At 44.3% G+C, this 21,192-nt stretch overlaps 2 protein-coding genes across 2 annotated transcripts in view; both read left to right on the top strand.

Moving 5' to 3' along the window:
• LOC117893233 (prominin-like protein) overlaps positions 1-10,927 on the top strand; it is a 139,094-nt gene extending 128,167 nt beyond the window's left edge. Inside the window, exons 18-19 of the mRNA XM_034799790.1 lie at positions 780-1,089; positions 10,894-10,927. The gene's annotated coding sequence lies outside the window, so the exon portion shown is untranslated. The remainder of the gene's footprint in view (positions 1-779; positions 1,090-10,893) is intronic.
• Positions 10,928-11,801: 874 nt separating this feature from the next.
• The window catches only part of LOC117893271 (DNA N6-methyl adenine demethylase), a 97,890-nt gene continuing 88,499 nt past the window's right edge, over positions 11,802-21,192 (top strand). The window contains 3 exon segments of the mRNA XM_034799839.1: positions 11,802-14,288; positions 14,542-14,682; positions 19,793-19,810. Of these exon segments, the coding sequence (XP_034655730.1) occupies positions 12,351-14,288; positions 14,542-14,682; positions 19,793-19,810 (2,097 nt within the window). The 5' untranslated portion in view covers positions 11,802-12,350.

Raw genomic sequence — 21,192 nt, 5'->3', positions numbered from 1 at the left:
GCGAAATGGGAAACTATTGTTCCCAATACGCAGTACCAGGTACAACAACGAGACGACATTTGACAAATCAGGTAGGAATATTCCCTTCAAACAATAAATCAGCAGCGAATAGAAAAAGAAGCAAATAGAAATGGAAATTGTTACAATTAAAATTCACTGGAGCATATGAAATGTTGACCGGAATATGCACAGGGATATGTATACATATTTATGTACGTAAATGTATGTATGCATGTTGCTATGCACATGCAGTTGTACCGTTTGAAAAGCGTTTCGCAAAGCTCGCTCTAAGGACAAGCAACAAGAACAACGGTCAATGTCCAGCTCCTAGCTCTTGCTGTCTCGCTCGTTCTTGCTGCAAGCCGTCGTCGATGAGCAGCTGAAGTTTCTGGCAGAGCGAGCAGCAACAACAACAGCAACGGCAAGCAAAAGCAGAGCAGCGGCTGCCTGGCAACCAACAACCCATATATGATGAGTAAGTGTGAGAGGAAGAGCAGCAGCAGCAGCAGCAGCAGCAGAGAGCAACAAGAACGGTTTGAGTCGAACATGGGGCGAGGGAGATACCCTGGCAGGCAGATTGGTTACTGTTGGTGCTAGGAGGCGATCGTTTTGTTATGAAGCTGGACTTATATTTATTTATATATTTTTATGTATACTTCTAATAGTTATAGTTATTAATTCTCCATCCAGCCAAACAAGAAAATTCGTAACTTCCTTACGCAAGTTTCAAACGTACAGGCAAAACAATAACACCTTCTTCTCTCTCTCTCTCTTTGCAGGGTATCATAATAATGCAGTGCAGCCAGGAGAGTAAAAGGAAGAAGAAAAAGCAGCGCTGCTTTAACGTTGCTGCTGCTGCTTTAACGCTGCCCTGCCTCTGCCGCAGCCGCTGCTGGTTCTGCCTTTTGCTGTTGTTTCCTTTGCTGCGTTCGTCGTGTATAAAAATTTAACATCTGCTCCTTTCATGATTTCGGAAAACTCAAAACTCGTACAAGAGCGACAGCCAGTCAGCAGCAGCAACAACAACAACAACAACTACAACAAAAACTGCAAGAGCAGCGAGGGCTGTAATGGCACAAATATAAATATGTGAGTGTATTAGTCTCTCTCTTTCTATATCCCTCTTATGCCTCCCCTCCCTTTCCTGCTGCCTGGCTGTTAATGCATTTGGCTTGCTTTACTCTCGTATTACGTGCATTTTGCTGCTCCAGAGAGATCCAAAAATGATGGGAATGGGGGGAAGGGCAGGGATATGGAGATGTGGCGTGGCGTAGAGGATGCCAACAACTCTGGTCGCCTGATGCTGATGCTGATGCCTGCCATGGAGTGCTCGCTGCCTCTCACTTTGGAAGCTGCCAACTGGCAGATCTTATGCAGAATAAAATAAATTAAAATAAGTAGTGGAGAAGGAAGCAGCAGAAGCAGAAGGAGAGACAGGATAGGATAGGATAGGACAGGATAGTGATAGTCCTTTGGCTGTAACCAACTTCTCCTCGTGGTGCATTCAACTTGAACGCGAGAATTTCACTCGTTCATGGCATTTTGCCCTTGCGGTAAAGTGTTGTTCCTGCTCTGCCTTTGCATCTCACAGAGCAGAGCAAGCTGCCAAGAAGGAGTGCATTAGCTTGATCAAAATTTTGGGCTGACTTTTGGGCATGTTCCTTATGGAGGAATATGTGTTGAAGGAGCAGAAATCAGCTCGTCCAATAGGAAAATGCCGAAAAATGTAAACAGTTTTGTAGGATTTGTTCTCTAATCGACGACCAATTAGATCAGGTAGGGGTTTTAGCACCTCAACAGTTGCTTATCCCATCCTTTCGTAGCAATTCTTTGGTATTCCCTCACTATGTCCTTCTGCCAACAAAACAGCAATAATTCCTGAACCTCCTCAAGTGCATCAACTATTCGTTTTCTTAGCTTTCTCACTTTGTTAACTTATTTTATTATTATTCTATTTTTTTAATCTTATTTTTGCGTGCGCATTTCTTTCATTTTTCAAATATGTACGTGAACTGCAGCGCAACTGTCAGATACATTTCTGGTTTCCGTTTGTATGCAATGTGAATGTCCTTTGCTGTCCGCACAAAGGACACGCAGACAGCTAAAAAGAAGAGCAGCAAAAAACCAACTCCAGAACGTGTTCTCTCTAGGTTCCAACGAGTAAATCTATAACTTTGGCGGTCTGAAACTTGCACTGAAAAGTTTTCAAATCAATGACCAAATGGCCTGTTCTGGCCAGCCGGCTGCATCTTTGTTTGTGCAGATGTTCCGCATGGCAAACGTCTTCCCTTGCCCCTTCCTCTTCTGCCCCTGCCCACCCTCTGGGATTTATCTGTATCTTTGTATCCGAGCGCCTTGTGCCTCGTGTGATTTTTCGTCTGTATGAGAAACGCATAGGACAGGTCAGTGTTCGCCTGTCTAAGGGTTGGGAAATGGATATGGATGGCATGGCATGGCACATCCTGGGCTCGTATTCCATTACGCAATGCAAATAGGCGACGCGCAGACATTCAGCGGCCTGTCAGCGCCAGGACAATGCAACTGTCAAGGTTTTTCAACGCTATTTCGCTGCTGGCCACATCGCCGCATCCACGTGCAACGGGCATCAAAAGACTACCCCCCGTACTCCACACTCCAAACCAACCAGCAACAAAAAATGCGCTGCCGAGCAGTGTCCTGGCCAGTGCCTCGCCTCGCCACGACTCGGATTGAGTTGAGTGAACAGGGCACAAAGCTCCACTAATAGTTGGCATGAAACGAGGTTGAAAATGGCGCAAAAAAAGAACCAGAGCCAGGAAAAAAAGTGAAATGAAATTAACTGACATATAGAGGCAGTCAGCCAGCCAGCACCAGAGTCCCCTTCATGCGCCATGCCCGACTTTGCCGCTCAACTCTTTGCAAACAAAACAGAAGGAGCAAGAGAAAGAGAGGAACAGGAGCAAGGAAGGATAGCTTAAGGGGTTCAATGGGTATATGCACTATCAGATGCAGCATAACATTACTTTATGGCAGTTTGATTGAAAGAACAACTTGAACTTCGATTGATCTTTCGTGGCATTTCGGATGGGAGTTCCAGTTTATAATTTATTCCAAAATATTAATCTACCAAAAAAGGTGCATCTTTGGCACATTTTGCTAATAGTTGTCGACCCATAATTCCGTTCATTGCACATCCTGCACTACCCTCTCCGACAGGGCATACAAAGAGTGAGCAAAAAAAAAAAAAACAAAACATAGAAGGCAAATTGTACCAAAATCCCGCAACAGCAGCAGCGGCAGGAGCCAGTGCATTGCCAGGATATGGCACACACAGACGCACAGCAAAGAGTACACACCCATACAGGCACACAAGGTCCTGCGTCCAGCTACAACTAAATAACGGCGCTGCCCCACCAGCACGCACACACAAACACACACATGGACATGCACATGGATTGCAAGTTCGTATTGTGCGCGCGAAACTAGGGAAAAAAATTTTTAATTGGAACAACAACTGTACAGCAGCAACAACAACAAAAGCGCACTTCAAATCTGTGTGTGTGAGTGTGTTAATGAAAGAGCGAGATGCAGCTGTAAATATCAGCATGCGTGTGTGTGAAACAGGACCATCGAACTCAAACACGCAACTCGAACTCAAACTCATACTGGAAACGCAACAATGAGTAAAAACGCGCTCTTTCCCAGGCCATGCCAGGGTATGGACAGCGAGGAACTGTCTGCCCAGCAACATTTCAAATACACCAGAACCTCACCTCAGCGTGTTTGATCAACAATATGCTGTGAATGCATACAAAAAACAAGCAACATACGAAATTGGGGTGGATTTTGCTTTGCCTGTGTTGCATTTTACGGCTACGTTTTGTCTTTTGTCCACACCTCTCCATAGTCTCGCGTGCAGCATGTTTGCTCAGCCACATGTTGCCGAGCAACATTTTCAGTTTCCGAGCAACTTTTGAGGGCGGGCATATTTGAATTGAACGTCCTTGCGCCACGAACGTGATTAAACATGTTCGACTAAACGGCCTTCAACATTCGAGCAGCGCGGGTTGCGTGTCCTTTTGAAAAGTTTCCCTTACAAAACACGCGCGGAACTTTTTGCACCGTCGCCCGGCGCTGTTTTTAAACGCGCTACTAAAAAACAAAAACAAAAACCAAAAAAGTTTCGTGTTGTTTAGTGTTAAGTTTTTGCCCGGCGCCAACACAAATAAAACATAAAACAAAAAGTGCAAATATTAATGGATCTGGTGGATGTGATCACGCGTTTAAGGACTTCTCCTCCACTTCCTACCCCCTGGCATAACTTGTCCCAGTTTTAAAATATTTTACTTGTGACCAGTGCAAAAAAAAAACAACAACCAAAAGGATTTCTGTTCTCATATCCCCTGAACCCCGCATCTTTGCATCTTTCTTTTGCCGTTACTCTTTCCGTTTGTCGCGAGTTTCTTTTGCCCTCTCCCCCCGCCGTTACTTTCGTTTTCGTGTCGCGTCTTAACTACCCTACCGCCGCGGCTTCTTCTTGAAAACTGCACTGGACTCTGCCAATAGATCTGTAATTACTTCAGTCTTCAAGTCTCCAAACAACAGTCAACGTTTTGCTATAGGAAACACGTACGAAAATGGATTAAAACAACGGTTTGTAGAGGGATTCATTCTTATATTTAAAGATATTCCTAATCATATTTCTATGAGACATAAAAATGCTCCTTCTGTGTGTGAAAAAAGTGTTAAAAGGTGCTAGAAAATCTTAAGGAACTTGCAGCTGCAAAACTCTGATTAAAAAGTGTTCAAATAATACACAGAAATCCCCACTCAAAGCCACAGGAAATAGATTCTGCCTTCCTGCCCCAAAAAAAGCAACACGTAATCCGCACGGAGATAACGCACATTTGTTGCTACAGCTTTTATTTTGTTATTGCTCATCCGAGGATCAAATTGCAATAATAATAAGGAAGGGCGCATGAGGCCACTTGCCACCTAAATAGCCGCTTTCCAGTGGCTTTACGAGCCAAAAACTGCAAGCAAAACAAACAGTTAAATGGGCAGCAAAAATATAAAACATAAAATAAAACAAATACAATTTTAGGGGGCGCAAAAAGTTGACACAGATACAGTTGGAAATGAGTAATGACGGAGACACACAGAGTGCTGTTGCTGCCATCTGTAGCTGTGGCAGCTTCAGCTCAAACTTAAATTAAAAAGCAGTCCCCCGACTCCTCGACTCCGGCTACGAATTTGAAGAGTTGCGCGAAGTTGTTCCTGAGTTATGCCATTCCCAGGGAGCACCAAAAAACGTGCCGCGAACGTGAAGGCAACAAATAAAAACACACAAAGGCACGCACACAGATATGCGGGCTGGCAAAGACACAGATACTCACGGGCAGCCTAACAGTAACGTGCGTACTGGCCGCAGTCTCTGCCTTTTCTGCCTCTCAAGCGCGGCTTCTTTTTGGCGCGCTCAAAACAGAAGCGCCAAAAAAAAGCAAGCAACAAAAAACACAATAAACTCTTAAAGAACGCAAGAAACAAAGCAGCAACAGAGAAGAGCACAATAAAGAAGCGAAGATGATGTCCAAAAGCGAAATGAAACGAAAGCGAAAAGCGAAAAGCGAAAAGCAAAGAAAACGCCACCCAGACCCCACCCCTTTGGATGAGCAGAAGGCCCACCACGCCCAGAGGCCAGCAACTGGAATTTAAAGGCACAAAAAAAAGAGAAGAGAAGACAGAAAGCAAGAGCAGCTTTTGGGGGGGGATAACGAATAATCAGATACTCTTGTGGATGGAGCAGATAAGAAACCATTTAAAGAAAAGGAAAAATTAAATATAAATCGAAGCTAAAGTAGGAATTTGAAGTAACGCTCTTATGGGTCATGTTCTCCCTAGCCCATAAGACTCCTTCCTCTCTGCTGTGCCAAACATCTTTCAAAAGTCTCCATGCCCCGCATCAAGCAAAGGGCAAGTAAAAATAATAAAAGCAAACAAATTGCGGCAGAGTGAGAGAGAGAGGAGCGAGAGCGACAGCCAAGAAGTTCAAGTTCAACGACGAGCTAAAAGCTAAATGTATCTTGCAGATGCGCTGCCAGAACCTCTCTCTGGCAATTTGTCGGCCGCACATGTGCCGCCAACTGGCCGCGCTGCAATTTTTATGACTCCAACTGCAGTGCAGCCATTGACGATGATTACCCCCAATGAATTAGCAAAAACATTCTATATTTAGATGTATTTATAACACCCTCACAGACGCGCCACGCACACACGCATATCCCTTACATATTGTTTACATTTTTGCCACACATTTTCATTCATTCATAAACACACACGAAAAATTGGCTGGAAAGGCAGGGAAAAGCGCGCGGCACAGGTAGACACGCAGGCAAATTAAGGCTTTGACCTAGAGAAAAACAAAAAACAAGCAGCAAAAGGACACCCACCCAAGCACAACCCAAGACCTCCCCGCTGCCACTTTCCCTTCTCCCATTAACACAGTAACGTGCGTGACTTTGAGGCAGGAGTGGGCAGCGTGGCATATGACAAACTCGTAAATCTCAACACACACACAGCAGGCAAAGCGTGTGGGTTGTGGCTTGGAGTGGCAGTCAGTGCTGTGGCATAAGTACTTGCCTCCTCCTGCTCAGAGCCTGGCTCTTCTCCTCCTTTGCATGGCTTCATTGTGCCGCCTAGCACGTTTCATTTCATCCACACACACACACACACACACACACACACACACACACACACCTGCCACACCCCCAGGCAGGGGGCACAACTCAATTTACACGTGACATAAAGACAGTCAGAGAGGGAGCGAGAGGAGTGGGAGAGGTGCAGAGAGTGAAAAGTAGAACCAAATTAACCCATGAGCGTGTGATATTTAACAAGATATTTCTGGGTTGCTTTTTTCTTTGCTCTCGGTTAAGTAATTTCATTTTAATTGGATTTAGGCTTTGATTTTATTTCAGAGAAATAATCAAAAATAAATAATTAGTTTGGAAAAGGAAAACTTAGATTTATTTGGTTCCAAAAATCATTCTTGAGAGTTACCTTTCGCTTATGGGAAATTTTATGAGTAACGAATTTAACCCTTGAGCAAGAGTCATATTACATAGCCCTTCTGTGGCATTTCTTGTGGTAGAACCTATCAAGGTTATCAGGTGTCCTCGCAAGGGAATCCGTTTCGGAGTGCACCCAGCAACCCCTGAAATTCGCAGAAATGCAATGTTTATTGCGAATTCAACTGCAAATAACGGGAGATACTCGTATGTGCCTCGTATTTCCCTGCTCATTAGCCCGTTTTTGCAGGGTTTCCTTTTCCTGTCATGTAATATCCACACACAACCCCCAATGCCACCCGACAACTCTGCCAAATTGGAATTTTATTCATTAAGTTTTGACTGCCAGTGGATTTTGGACAAGCTGCAACATAATTATGCGCTGCACATAGAAATAGAGCAGAGTGCCAGAAGGAGTGGGGGAGGATGCCGTAGAATTTTAATAATATATTTCACCAAACAATCTGTTCATTTTTTGTCGAAAACAATTCTCATACGAGGCAACTTTCGTTGTAAACAAGCGCCAAAAATGTCTGTACTCTGAATAACATATTAAAATATTACATTTAAGCAGCGAACAAGGGCTGGGGCAGAGGCACTTCATTTGCACAAATTTCAAATTGGAGAGAGATGCGGAAGGAGCTGCTACTAGAAGTTAGATTGGGGTAGGAAATAAGAGAAACATGCAACTGCCACACGCTGTTTGGGGAATGGCACTCGACATGAGAGGTAGTTGCGGGTTTATTGGGTATAATATTTGGCAAAGTTTTGCCACTTGAAAGAGGGTTCGGCAAAGGGTTTAAAGAAGGGACTTTTAGGACAGTTTTCAGCTCTTTTTTGTGACCGAATCTTGCGATTCCGATGCTCCCGTTTTCCAATTTCTGTGTTAAAATATTTATAATTATTGCGTGTTTCCAACACAAGGGTATGCCACAGTTGCAACGTTGCTAACTCCTGCTCCTTTGCCACCAAAACAAATCTAAAGTCAGAATTAATGCTGCACAGGTACCACGTAGTGGCATTTCCCATGGCTGGCTGCAACTTCCTTTAGCTGCTGCTGCCTCCTGCGCTGTCATGGCTGGCTTCACTTGCAGCTTGTAGCCTAGTTCTTCCTCCGCTCTCTGCGCTGTCTCTCTGTATACCCGAAAAAAAAGGAACAGCCCTCGCCGTCACCTAGTTTCTGCTGCTGCCATTCCCGGACAAACTCCATGCCACGACTTTGTTTTCCAAATGACGCATTGTGCAGTCACATATGCCCTGTCCACCCCTCTGTCTGGCTGTCTGTGTGCGTGTTTAATTTGCAAATTCACAAAAAAAAACAGAACAAGGCATAAAAATGTGTGTGGAGCAGGGCAGCAAGAAATTGAGCACTGAATTGCGATCATTGTTCGCGCTGTTTCATAAACCTTAAACAAATACACTGGGAACCAGGCGGCACTCACTTGCAAAAATAGAATAAAAATCATTCAAATGTCGTTCTAACATTGAAATTTCCCGAATGTAAACCCGATCCCAAGGCGATAAGATTAGCCAGAGATAAGACTTTAATTTGGTTAGGCGATCGAGCACGGAGATAAGCGCTGTTCGATTGGGTAACAGAATTTTATATAATTTATGAAGAGCCGGAAATGGCGCAGAATCTGAGCTGCAGGATTTTTGCCCCAAAAGGAAGCTCTAATTGTGCCAACAGTGCCACATGCTGCAAGATCCCTCTCTCTGTCTGCTTTGGCCTAATTTTGAGCGCAAATCGCGACTGCGAATCTGGATCTTAACCGCCGCCGTCGTAACTCTCCTCCCGAGGGAGACAGGCGGAAGGGGCAGCAGTCGGTTACAGCTGCAGCAAACGACAGGATGGCCTGGCCTCTGCCCGTGCATGCCGCAAAAGTGGAAACGCGAAACGGAATCGCATAAAACGGAAAGTGCAGCAAATTGTGGCAGCTGCAACATTTCTGCAGGTTCTCTACTTATTTTCTTGCTTTTTTCTCAGTTTTTTTCTTTTTTTTGGTTTTTACTTCTCTTGGCCGTTGGCCTTTTACCGTTTTTATGGAAGGCAACAAAGAAGAAGAAGAAGCAGCAGCAGAAGACGATGATGATGAGGCAACTAATGTGGCAAAGAGTTGTGGCAGCAAGGGTGCGGGCATGGGTACGCGGTGGGCAAGGGCACAGCACACAGCACCAGCAATTGCAGCACGCAAATTGTAGTCGACAAAATAATCAGACTTTAATTGTCGTTCTGCAACAATGTGCATGGAAAACGAATAAAGAAGAGGGGAAAGGGGAGCGGGGCACGGGGCACTGGTAGGACAAGGAGCAACGACGTAAGCCACAAGGAAGCGATGAGAAAAAGGAGAAAAAGCAACAGCAGGAGACAACAAAGGCAAAATGAGAGTCCATTTTCAGAAGTTTGTCAACTGAAATCAGTCGCAAAAAAGTTGCTAAATTTGCAAAGCAACAAGACAAGCTTGAGGGGCAGAGTTGTAGAGAGGGTTGAAAGCGGGTGCAGAAAGTGGAGACATTTCATTGGAGAGCCAAGGGAACTCTGAACTGAAGATGGAAGAGCAAAAACTAAGTTAAACCTTAAAGATCGATTGTAGGAGTTCGAAAACTGAAAAGATGACCATGCAGAGAGACTAATTTGAATAGTTTTTTATAGGAAAACTCAACACATTTTTACGCACCGAATTCCTTTCATAAAACATATTATAGACCCTTGAAAACAATTACCAAAAGGCCTAATTGGGCAACGAGGCTGCTGCTGCCGGCCTCTGCTAATTGTGCTGCACTTCAGAATCATTCAATTTACGAATGGGAATTGAAACTTCTTCTAGTCACGCAAAATCGTTGGACGATGATCGGTTGGGGCCTGCTAGTCAATGTCAAATTAACTCTCACTTCAACACCTCCAATGAAACGAGCGCCTACATATGCAATGATGATGTCTGTGTGTGTGTGTGAGTGTGTGTCCCTCTGTCAGCTTGGGACAACATCATTATCATCATCATGCCTCACGCTGCCGTGAGCCCAATGAACTTTCTGAAGCGCAACGAAACGTTCTGAAGCGCTGAGCTGAGCCCAAATGCAAAAAGCCAAAAGGACGCGCGAGCAGCAACAACAGCAACAACAAAAAAGGTACACCTGTGCCTGCGAACCAACACAAAAATAATAAAACAAAAAATAAAATAAAGAGAAAAAAGAGCCGAAGAAAAATGGCGAAAAAAAACGGCAAGAAAATGACAACGGCCGTTGAAGGCAACTGAAATACGCTAAAACGAAGTAGCTGGGTATCTGTGTAGCTGTGTGTGTGTGTGTGAGGCTTTACAAAAGCCAAAGAAACTTGGCAGCAGCAATAAAAAGCAATAAAAAAACCCAGAAGTGAGTGTCCTTTAGCTTCATTTTTTTATGGGAACTTTGTGTTGTTTTTTCTTTTTTTTTTGTTTCCGCCGCTTCCTGCCTCACACTGGGACTGCGACTGCGACTGGGACTGGGACTCTTCTTGGGCCTTGGCCAACGCCGCTCATTATACAGTCAAAGACCATAATTATGTGTTGAAGCGTTGTAGCTGTTTAAAAGCGAGAAAGAGAGAGTGACAGAGAGAGAGCACAGCGATAAAGCTGCTTGTTGGTAGAGCCAAAAGTATAATAAATATTTTTTCAGCAAGGATATGCCGCAAGTTTTTAGTTTGAATTTATTTAACAGATTTCTCGGTTTGCGGTTAGGCTTTAAAGTGTGAAAAATACTTTTAAAAATCAACAATTCAATTTCTTTATACAAAATTTCAATTTAATAATTTTTTCTTAAAAAAAAAATGACAACTAACGCTCTGTTTTTTCCCTCCATTTATTTACAGCTTCCAATCAACGGATTTGAGAATACAAAAACAACAAGAAAACAACAATTATATTCTGGACAAAAATCTTGGGGAAATATTCCTTCCCTTTTTGGCTAACAATCAAAATTACAAAAATAACACAAATAAAAACACAAAAACAACTTGGAAACCAAAAATAAAATGAATTAAAAATCATAAAAATAAATGACAAAAAAAAATATCTAATATTCTACGAATTAAGGCCAACAACAACAACAACAAAAACAACAAATCGCTAATGTTTATGTAATTCTTAAGGAACCCAAAACAAACAAACAAACGGAAGACAAAGATTTTTAAGCCTACGAATTAAGTACAATCTACAATTAGAAGATATTAAATATTAAACGACAAAACAAACAAAAACTTCACTTAACAAACAAAACTGCAACTATTTTTATAATCAACAAAAACAACAAAAAGCAAAAAATCGAAGGAAGTAAAACCAACAAAACAAACATAGTACAAAGGATTCATCAATTTTACAACAAAGCAACAGCAACAACAAACAACAACAAACAAATATCAAAGCAAGAGCAAAACTTAATCAATAATAAAAGCAAAAACAAAATCTATATACCTATAAATATATAACCAACAACAACAACAACGCATACAAATTTTACAAATTACAAATTTACAAATTTTTTAAACAAAACAAACAAAACGTCGAAAGTCTGCTACAAATTTTTAAAATATATTAAAGGTAAAAACACAACAAAAACAAAAATAACTTTTTGCATATAGCTGCCGTTTTACAACAACAACAACCAGAAGAAGAAGAATAAAGTACAAAACAACAACAACAAATATTTGAAAGTAATCGATACAAATTTTTAAATAAACAAACAAAAGCACTTTACACAACTTAACTTACAAAAAACAAAATACGACACGCATAAAACCAGTAAAGTTCAAACAAAAAGAAATCAAATAAAAACGAAACACAAATCTTGGAGTAGCTTCAAATTTCTATATAAATAGAAAATAGTTAAAAGCCAATAATAATAAATAACTAAATATAATCGCAAAAGTGTTTTACACTAGCCAACAAAAGCACAAAACACAAAAAGTTGATACCAAGCCATACAAAATAAACAAAAACAAAGCAAAGAATTTTTGGATTGATTAACTACCTCAAAAAAAACTGGAAAAGAGCCCGAAAAAGTGAACAGGAAAAAGTGTACAAAAACAGTTACAAAATAAACTAATTAAAAATTAAATTAGAGCTCATAGAAAACTAAAGGACTTGCAAGTAGTTTTCAAGGACATTTGAAGCAAGTAAAAATCACACAAGTAAGCAAACAATAAATCAACAAAAAGCAGCCAAGGCACGTAGTGAGATTTGTTGCACGTCCAGCCACACACCCCACCCATCACAGCCCCCCGCACGCAGTGAATCATAACTGCGTAGCCATGCCACAGTCCGTGCTTAAATGGCGTCTTCAATATTAGCCCAAAGCCAGAGCACAGGAGGCGGTAACGTCGACAGCAGCAGCAGCAGCAGCAGCATCACTGTTCATCCCACTGTGGCAGGGGCAGCAACTTCTGTGGCAGCAGCCGTATCCGGATTGCACAATACGCACTTGAACCAGCTGAGCAGCCTCAGCCAGCACTACACAGCGCCATATCATCATCATTACCACGCACAGCAGCAGCAGCAGCAGCAGCAGCAGCAGCAACACTACCAGCAACAGCAGCAACATTGGGAGTACTATGAGAGGCAGCAGCAGCAGCAGACAGCGGCCGCCACAAGCTCCAACGGGAACAACAGCAACAACAACAACAACGAGACAGCGGTGCCTGCGCCTTTGGGCAGCGGTCATGCTAGTGCTGCCAATGGCCATGACCATGGTGGGCACAATGATGCCAATTCTAATGCCATTTCCGCCGCCACCACCGGAGGAGGAGTAGCAGGTGGCAACAGCAACAGCACCAACGCCAACTCAAACGCCAACGCAAACGCCAACTCAAATTCCAATTCAAATTCCAACGGAAGCTATACACGTCCGTGGGAAATGGAGTCCAAGGATAGCGGACAACAAAACCAAAATCCAAACCCAAACCCAAACCAAACCCAAAGCCAAACGCATCTCCAGCAGCAGCAGCAGCAACAGCAACAGCAGCAATTGCCTTTGAAGAGTGGCTTTGAGCCATTTTCCAAGCTGCCATCGTTTCAGAGCCAGTTTCATGGGTTCAATGATCAGCTGATGCCGGATGGGACACCCATGCCCATACCCATGGCAGCAGCGGCAGCAGCAGCGGCGGCAGCAGCGGCCGCAGCAGCCACAGGAGGAGCAGCGGCTGGAGCACCACCAATGAGCTCCCTGCAAACGGTGGCCATGTCACCGGCCAGCATCTCAGTGAGTTCGCCGGGCATGATGAGCGTGGGTTCGCCACTGACGACGACCCAGCTGCCGGGCTCCATGCAGACGAGCATTACGCCACCGTCGGGTGGGTCCAGTTTTCCGGCACCACCGCCGCCGAATGCCTTCCATCATCATGCGCTGAATCCGCACCATCATCGCGGCGCTGGTGGGTATCCGCTGGTGCCAGCTCCGGCGGCTGCCTACGCGGATCTTCAGCTATATTCGGGATTTGCGCCGCTAATCAAGAAGGAGCCGAGCGGGGGAGGAGGAGGCAGCAGCGATTTCGAGATGCTGATTAAGAAGGAGGACTTTGATCTCAGCAACAGTGGGGGTGGTGGCGGGAACAGCCTGGGTCTCGGCCTCAGCCACTTGCCACATCCGCATCCACATTCGCTCCAGCATCCGCACGCACATCCGCATGGCCATCCGCTGGTGAAGAAGGAGCCGGCCACCGATTTCGAGATGATGCTGAAAAAGGAATCCTTTGATCTCGGCAACAGCCATGGCCTCGGACACGGCCACCTGCCGCATCCGCATCCACATTCGCTCCAGCATCCACTGCAGCATCCGCATGGACATTCGCACGGTGTCACGCCCATGGGCATGCATACGCCCACGTCGTACGATGGCAACAATAGCAACAGCTATCCGCATGCAACCACCACGGGATCGAGCAGCACCGGCAGCCATACACCCCACACGACACAGCCGCACACGCCCACGCCCTCGCACACGCCCATGCCCACGACGACGACGCCCATCAAGGTGGAGAAGCTGCTGCAGTCGCCGATAGCACGGCTGGAGGCGCGCAAAAAGGAGCGGCGGAAACAGCGGCCCAATTCGCTCGAGTCCAGCGCCGAGAGTGAGGCCAGCGGCATGGACGTGGACCCCAGCAATCCTGGCCAAGTGGACGCCGTCTCCAGTACGGCGAATTTCAAGAGTCCACTGAGCGCCCTCGGCATGGGGGACAGCAACGATGGCAATGCCCATGGATGCGATAAGCAGGTAAGTTCCCATTGTCATGGGACAATCAATCTGTGATGAGGGAACTGGCACACGCTGCGATTAACAGGACTATGGTCATCGCCACAACCACCACCATTGCCTCCACCCCCACCCACAACCACTTGTCTGCCCACCTGCCCCTGTCACTGACACTGCCACTGCCACTGCCATGATCCACCCACAACCCACCAATACCAATACCAACACCAACCACTCCAACGACAACAACTCCTCTTCCTGCTCTCTCTTTCAGTCGAAGAAGAAGCGCAAACGCTGCGGCGAATGCGTTGGCTGCCAACGCAAGGACAACTGCGGGGAGTGCGCCCCCTGCCGCAACGACAAGAGCCATCAGATCTGCAAGCAGCGACGCTGCGAAAAGCTCACCGAGAAGAAGGTAAGCCCCCCACACTCCATTTCCTCCTATCTTCCTATTCTCCTTCCATCGATTCATTCAGTGCGAGAACAGAGTTACTCAATGAAATTAACGGGAGAACCATGGGCTGAGATTGAAAATATAGTAATACAAATTAGACATTGATGAAGGGCAGGGGAAGCAGCAATCAAAAATGCACCAAATCTCAGTTATTACAATAGAATTTATACTCAATCTCTGCAAATTCCATATAAGAAAATTGCATTGATTCCAAATTCTTACATAATAAGTATTTTCCACTACACACCCACTGTATCTGAATGGGCAGCTGGGAACCGGCTAAAACCGGTTCACTTAAAGAGAGACAGAGCGAGCGCGAGAGCGAGCCTGCGGGCATGCTGAGAGTTCGCGGTCTTTCGCACCAGCGCGGTCAGTCACTCAAGATTTATGTCAGCCCAACAGATGTTCCTCGATTCCAAGTGCAAATTAAGCAACTTCTCTGCTCTCTTTGCCGCCTCTCTCTCTCTCTCACTGTCATTCCATATTCAGCTGCCGCAATTTGACTAGTAACCTACAAGCGGGAATCTGCGAGAGCTTGTGCGTGTGTCGGTGTCCGTGTGTGTGCTCAAGTGCTTGCGACGAGGTGCACTTGAGTGGATGTGCAGTCTGGGGTTCGTTGTGAAATCACTTAAGATTCCCAGCCTTTGGTTGAGCGTGTCCTTTGAGTGGTCGGAAATCAGGTTACACATGTGTGTGTGCTCCCCGTGGAGCTGAACGCAACTGGATGTCGTCACTCGATTGCGCATCTACGGATCTCAAGTGGTTTTTGGGTCCCTTAAGTGAGGACAAGTTCAATGGCCCAAGGATCGCTTAGGAGGGAGTTCCAGAGGATCACATACAGAGAGATGGATCAATTAACAGTTTGAAACATAATGGAGTTGGAAGAGAGACGCGACGCACATGGGAATACACGCTGGACAGTTGCCAAATCCATTCCACATCATGGAAGGGGAAGGGGAGACCATTTCCAATATTGACAGACGCTTCCATATTGCGGCGTTTTCTTTTCCATACAAATACAAACGCAAAAGCAAATACAGACGTCCGTGCCGTAGAAGAAGCAGAAGAGCAGCAGCAGCAAAAACAATAAAAACGATATAACGAAACACAGCAACGAAAACAACAATAAAAGGAAAGCAAACGAACGTTGAGTCGAGTCGTCGAGGAGCAGATGTTCACAAGTTACAAAACGCGGCTTTTGAGACAACAACAACAACAAAGACAGCAAAAGCAAAAGCAGCAGGCAGACCGACAGAGATAAATAAATAGCTCTGCCATGATCAGCGCCGGCAGCGACAGCAGCAGCGCGGACTACAAACAGGAAACCAACAAAAGGAGTGTGAGAGAGATGGCGCGCTGCAGGCTGCTCACACAATTAAGCCAGACAGGATAGCGAGAGCGAGTGAGTGCGGGCGCTGCGCTATACGAAATGTTGGTGTATTAATGGTAAGGTAACGCAGTCTCGTTTTCTGCTTAGCTTAGACCATTTACTGGCAGAATTTCGTCACCCTGTTCTTAACACCCCTTGTGCAAAAGGTTGTTATTCCAAGATCCTCTCCCGCTCTCTCACGCTCCCACCGTTTGGTTCTCAGCTGTCGCTTCCATTGACGACACACATAGATAAAGTTGTAAATTTCGCAGTTTTACAACAGCAAAGGCAACGGCAGCAGAGGCAGCGACAGCAACAGTTGACATGTCAATACACGTCACGAAGATTACGCGCAGAGATAGGCAGCAAGCAGCGGCTGCGACAATTTGGTGTCGTCTTCTTCTTCTGTCTCCGACTGTGCTCCTCTGCCTCTGCTTCTTGCTCTTCCTGACGCGCGCGTTCTTGCGCGCTGCTTGGACAATTGACGCTTTATTTTATATCTTCCTTTGCTTTATCATCGCCATCCGCATCATCATTATCAGCGTTTTCATTGTCCCGCTTTCAGATGTCTGTCGGCTCTCCTTCCACTTTCGCAGGCACCCGTAGCTAGCATAGCGGCTACTGTCATACACCATGCTACATGAGTTGGGTTTTTGGCAAAGTCTGCAAAGTGGACTGTGATTTAGCAAAGAATGCAAACGGATGACTTTGTACGTTAAGCAGTTCCCCATTCTACACAGATTTAAAGTTCAAATTGAAAACCATTTTAAGTTCCCTGCTGTGCAGTGTATGTAGTTTGAAATTACTCATGTACTCTCATATATTTATGCATGTGTCCATGGACTTTATAATGACAATGTTCTTTTCGTTTCTTCTCTGCGCCACCGCGGTTTTGTCCACTGTTTAAGCGCACAGCTGGTGTCGTCCGTCGACCGTCCAGGCCGTTTCGTTCTGGTCCTGTTCTTCCTCTCTGTCTCTCCCTCTATCGCGATAAATTTCGTACGTGAATTATTTCATTTCGTATTTTTACGAATCGAACGCGGATCAATGCACTTTCTGGATGAATTTCTGCGGTATTTATGCGATACTCTTCCCCTGCCGTTTCCACCATATCGCTGTGTTCCTTCGTCTTGTTCGTAATTTAAGATGAACTCTGCTCTCTCCTTCCCTTTCTGGCTACATTTTTTGGTTTTCTCTCTTTCTCTCGTTTTGTAATATTTTGTACTTTCACAAATCAGCTGAAAAGGCCCTCCGGCGCAAGTCATTAACTTGGCTATTTGAATTGCTTGGTGAAGCGTTCGTCTCTCCCTACCATAACGTTCCCACACCCACCCTTCCCCCACACTGGACACTGGCCTATCTAAGAGGATATTTCCTGTGTTTTCTTGATATTTTTCTTTTCTGTGGGTTCCCTTCGTTGGCTTTCTTTAAATATGCAGTTTTTCTTAGGAATTTTCTCATTAAAATTTGTACATGTTCTCGACATTTTCGTTTTCCCAATAAAAGAAAAAAAGTAAGAAGCAAATATTGAAAGTGTCTGAGAGAGTGAAGGAAAAGTTGGGGAAAAAAGCCAGAAAGGAATCACCCCGAAAGTCCATTTCGGTGTGGAGTAGTCCCGCGTCCGAGGGGTTTGAGTGATTGACTTCATTGGTAGCGGGGATCCATTCCAGTCCTGTCCTGTCTCTTTTATGCGATGTCGGATGTCCAAGGATGCTACTTTTCTGCTTTTCCCTTATTACAGATCTCTGTTGCTCCTTTTCTAGCTCCTTTTACTCATGTTCTTGCTGCTCTCTGGCTCCTTTTACTCATTTTCTTGATGCTATTTTTCAATTCACGTTTCGCCACCAACTCCATTCAGGGCAAATCCACTGTGAAAGTCACTAAAAACGTGCACGCCCACACGTGTTGTGGGCTGTGGGCGTGGGTGCACCCTTGGCCATAACAACTTAAAGGTTTTCAGGTTTTCGCTTTATGCAGCAGGCAACAAAAAAAAGGAGAGAAAAAGTACTGAGTATGCATATGAGCATGAAAGTGCTTCCATGCACAAATACATCGCATCCGTGTATCCTTAGTCCTGCCATTGGGCCACAGTGAGTGCAATGCTCCTACTTGAAGATGTACTCCCCGCTCCCGCACCCGCCATGTCCGCTCCTCGTGACACACACTCTTAAGGGCAACACACAGACACGCTTAAAGGACTGCCATGCCATGCCATGCCATAGGTAGAGCGCTCACACACAGTTCTTTTTTGGCACGTTGGCAGCTCCAACAGGGGAAAAAAAGAAGAGAAAAATAAAGAAAAAGAAACAGGATAATGCATGCACACACATGCACATGGACATGGACATGCACATGGCCTGATACTTGAGCCCCCAGGATGATGATAATGCTCTTGATGAGCTTCATTATGAGCATGTGCATGTGGATGTGGATGTGGATGTGGATGTGGCTGTTGTGCATGTGCAACATGATACTTGGACGATGGTCGTGTGCTCCCAGCGATCCAGATATCCAGTTGCAAGTAGCAACTCCTCTTTCAACCCCCCCACCCTCTTGCTGTCTCTGTCATTGCCTTTCTCTTACACTCTCTCTCTATCAGTTTATCTTTTTGCCAAAAAATACACACTCAATTGTTGAAGCAAAAATGTTTTGTCCTTTCAGTTAATTGTCGCTTATGGCCAGGCACACGACTGACTCCTCCTCCTCCTCTTTCCTATCTCTCTCTTTTATCATGCTCTCTTTCTGCTTTGTGCTCCCTTCGTGGCCTTCAATCATTCATTCAATATGTGCGTTTGTCATTCGATAAGTCCCAAAAGATGCTGCCAGGCATGCTCTGCTTCTGCTTCTGCTTCTGCCTCTGAATCCGGAGCATTTCAAATGCGAGTTCAATGCTCTGCTCTGGTTCTGTGTGGCATACAAAAACTTTTGTCCTGGCCACAAAATCCGATTGAGAATTTCTCAGTTTCCGTTGTTTTATTTCCTCCATGGAACATCTGCAGCAGCTCTCTGTCTCTCTGTCTCTCGCTCTCTGGCACATCTGCTCGCATTTCCATTGCCGCCCGTCTGTTCCTCTGGAGCTCCTAAGCCAGCTCTAACACCCGAAACCTAAGCCGAATGCATGCATGCCACTCCATGCACATTGCACACAGTCCTCTATAAGGAGGGATGGGGCAGACATCAGATCCAACTAGAATTGATGAATGAACAAGGATTTGTTTTCCACATATTTCTCTATATATTATTTTAAGCCGCTTAGGATTTGGTTCGGATTTGGCTTGGGTTTTGCATGCGCCCAACAAATATTTCTATCAAAACTTTAAAAACCATCAAAATCATAACTTGAACATTGTTTTGTGCTCTTTGCCCTTTAATGGAATTCTCACTGCTGTTTATTTATTTTGGCTTCGCAAATTGCCGCCGCCATGACAGCCAATTAGTGGGTTTATTTTTTTGTTTTGCTTTTACATGATAGCGCCTGACAGTCGTGTCGTGCAATACACATTTACATAATATAAAACATTTTACATTCTCGATATTATTTGCAATACATATTTTGCACTCCCCTACCCTTTTCATTGAGTGACTCTCCCCCCCGTTCTGCACAGATTTATTTCATTTGTAATTATTGCTAATTATTTTCTGCATCTGCATTTACAATTAATTTATTTTTCATTTTTCTATCTTGTTTTCGTTTATTTGCAGGAACCCAAAGCCAAAACCGTATGTATTCCTTTTCGTATTTATTCCATTTTATTCCGCCTTCCCATTAATATTTGTAATTATTAATTAATGCATTTTATTATTTAAACACATTTAATCCATGCAAAAAAAGGGAATTAAATAAGTATACATAAATATTTATGAATGCTGCATTTAATCTCCTTTTTTGAGCTGAACTTTTCATCTATTAAAAGCGGCTTTCCATTGATTTCCCTGACATTTTCTCACTGCTTTCGGATTGCCTTTTTCTGTATCCGAATTTCCATTAGTTTTAATTGAATATTTGTTTCGTTTTTTCTGGTATTTGTTTAAGCTTTTAATCCTGCAATTCATTTGGAGTTTTCTTTTTACGCTGGGAAATCAGAAGTATTTTTACATTGAAGAACTTCTAGAAATATTTAATTCAGAAAGTTGATTTTGTGCGCTTAAAGAATGTTTTTTTCTTCAGCTGTTTTCAATATTTTATTCTATAATTCCACCTTTGATTCTTTTTGTTTCTACCTAAATATTAGAGCTGCTCGACGGGCATTCTGGTTATGTTTTGGTTGCTTTGCCTTTGCGCCATTTTCCATTGTTTAGATTTGCCGATACAAATGTATCTTTTCATCTATGGCACTGACGGGCTGTGATGGGCTGTGTTGTAGTTTTTTTTGCTTTTTGTTTTTGTCTCTTTTTTTTTCGTTACCAGCACAATTTTGCTGCTGTTGTTTTGTTGTCTCTGCGCATAAATTAAATAATAAAATACTCATGTGTGTGCGTGTGTGTGTGTGTGTGTGTGTGTGTGCTGGTTTCTATGTATGCATTTGTAGCTGTATCTGTGTTGTCTGCGCAATTGAATGCTTTGTGGAACTGATTTGTAGCTGCTGCTGCTGCTGCTGCTGCCCATGTGGATGATGATGGAATGGTCGCTGCTGCTCTTCTCCGCATTTATATAAATCTGTGCGCTGATCATAAAGCGTTGTTAAATGTTTAATAAATAAATGTTCACATCCTTGTTAAGTTCAGACAGAGCAGCGCGCAGCATTTGCATTGATTGCACCGAGCGCAGCTCCAAGCGGAGAACACGAAGAAAATGTCATTCAAGCTGAATGCAAATGAATGTTATGTAATTACGCACGGGGGACAACGCGGCGCATACTTGCTGGTAATTTGCATGCCAGGTGGAAGGCCAAGCAAAAGGTTTCCCTGCAAAGAATCAAGAAGTTACGCAGGGCTTGGGCGGGAGTCCTTGTTAATAGTTAGAGAACAAAAGTACCGCAGTGCAGGGAGGCGAAAATTGGTTGGAAAATCTACACTTTCCTTGGGGGCATTGGAGTATCTGGCAGACCATTGAGAAATTATATTTCTGCCAGAGTATCTTAATCTACGACCTTCGCTCTCGC

This window comes from Drosophila subobscura, chromosome J, assembly GCF_008121235.1.
Source record: "Drosophila subobscura isolate 14011-0131.10 chromosome J, UCBerk_Dsub_1.0, whole genome shotgun sequence".
Lineage (NCBI taxonomy): Eukaryota > Metazoa > Arthropoda > Insecta > Diptera > Drosophilidae > Drosophila > Drosophila subobscura.
The sequence above is the reverse complement of the archived record's forward strand: the minus strand, read 5'-3'. Positions and strand labels throughout refer to the sequence as shown.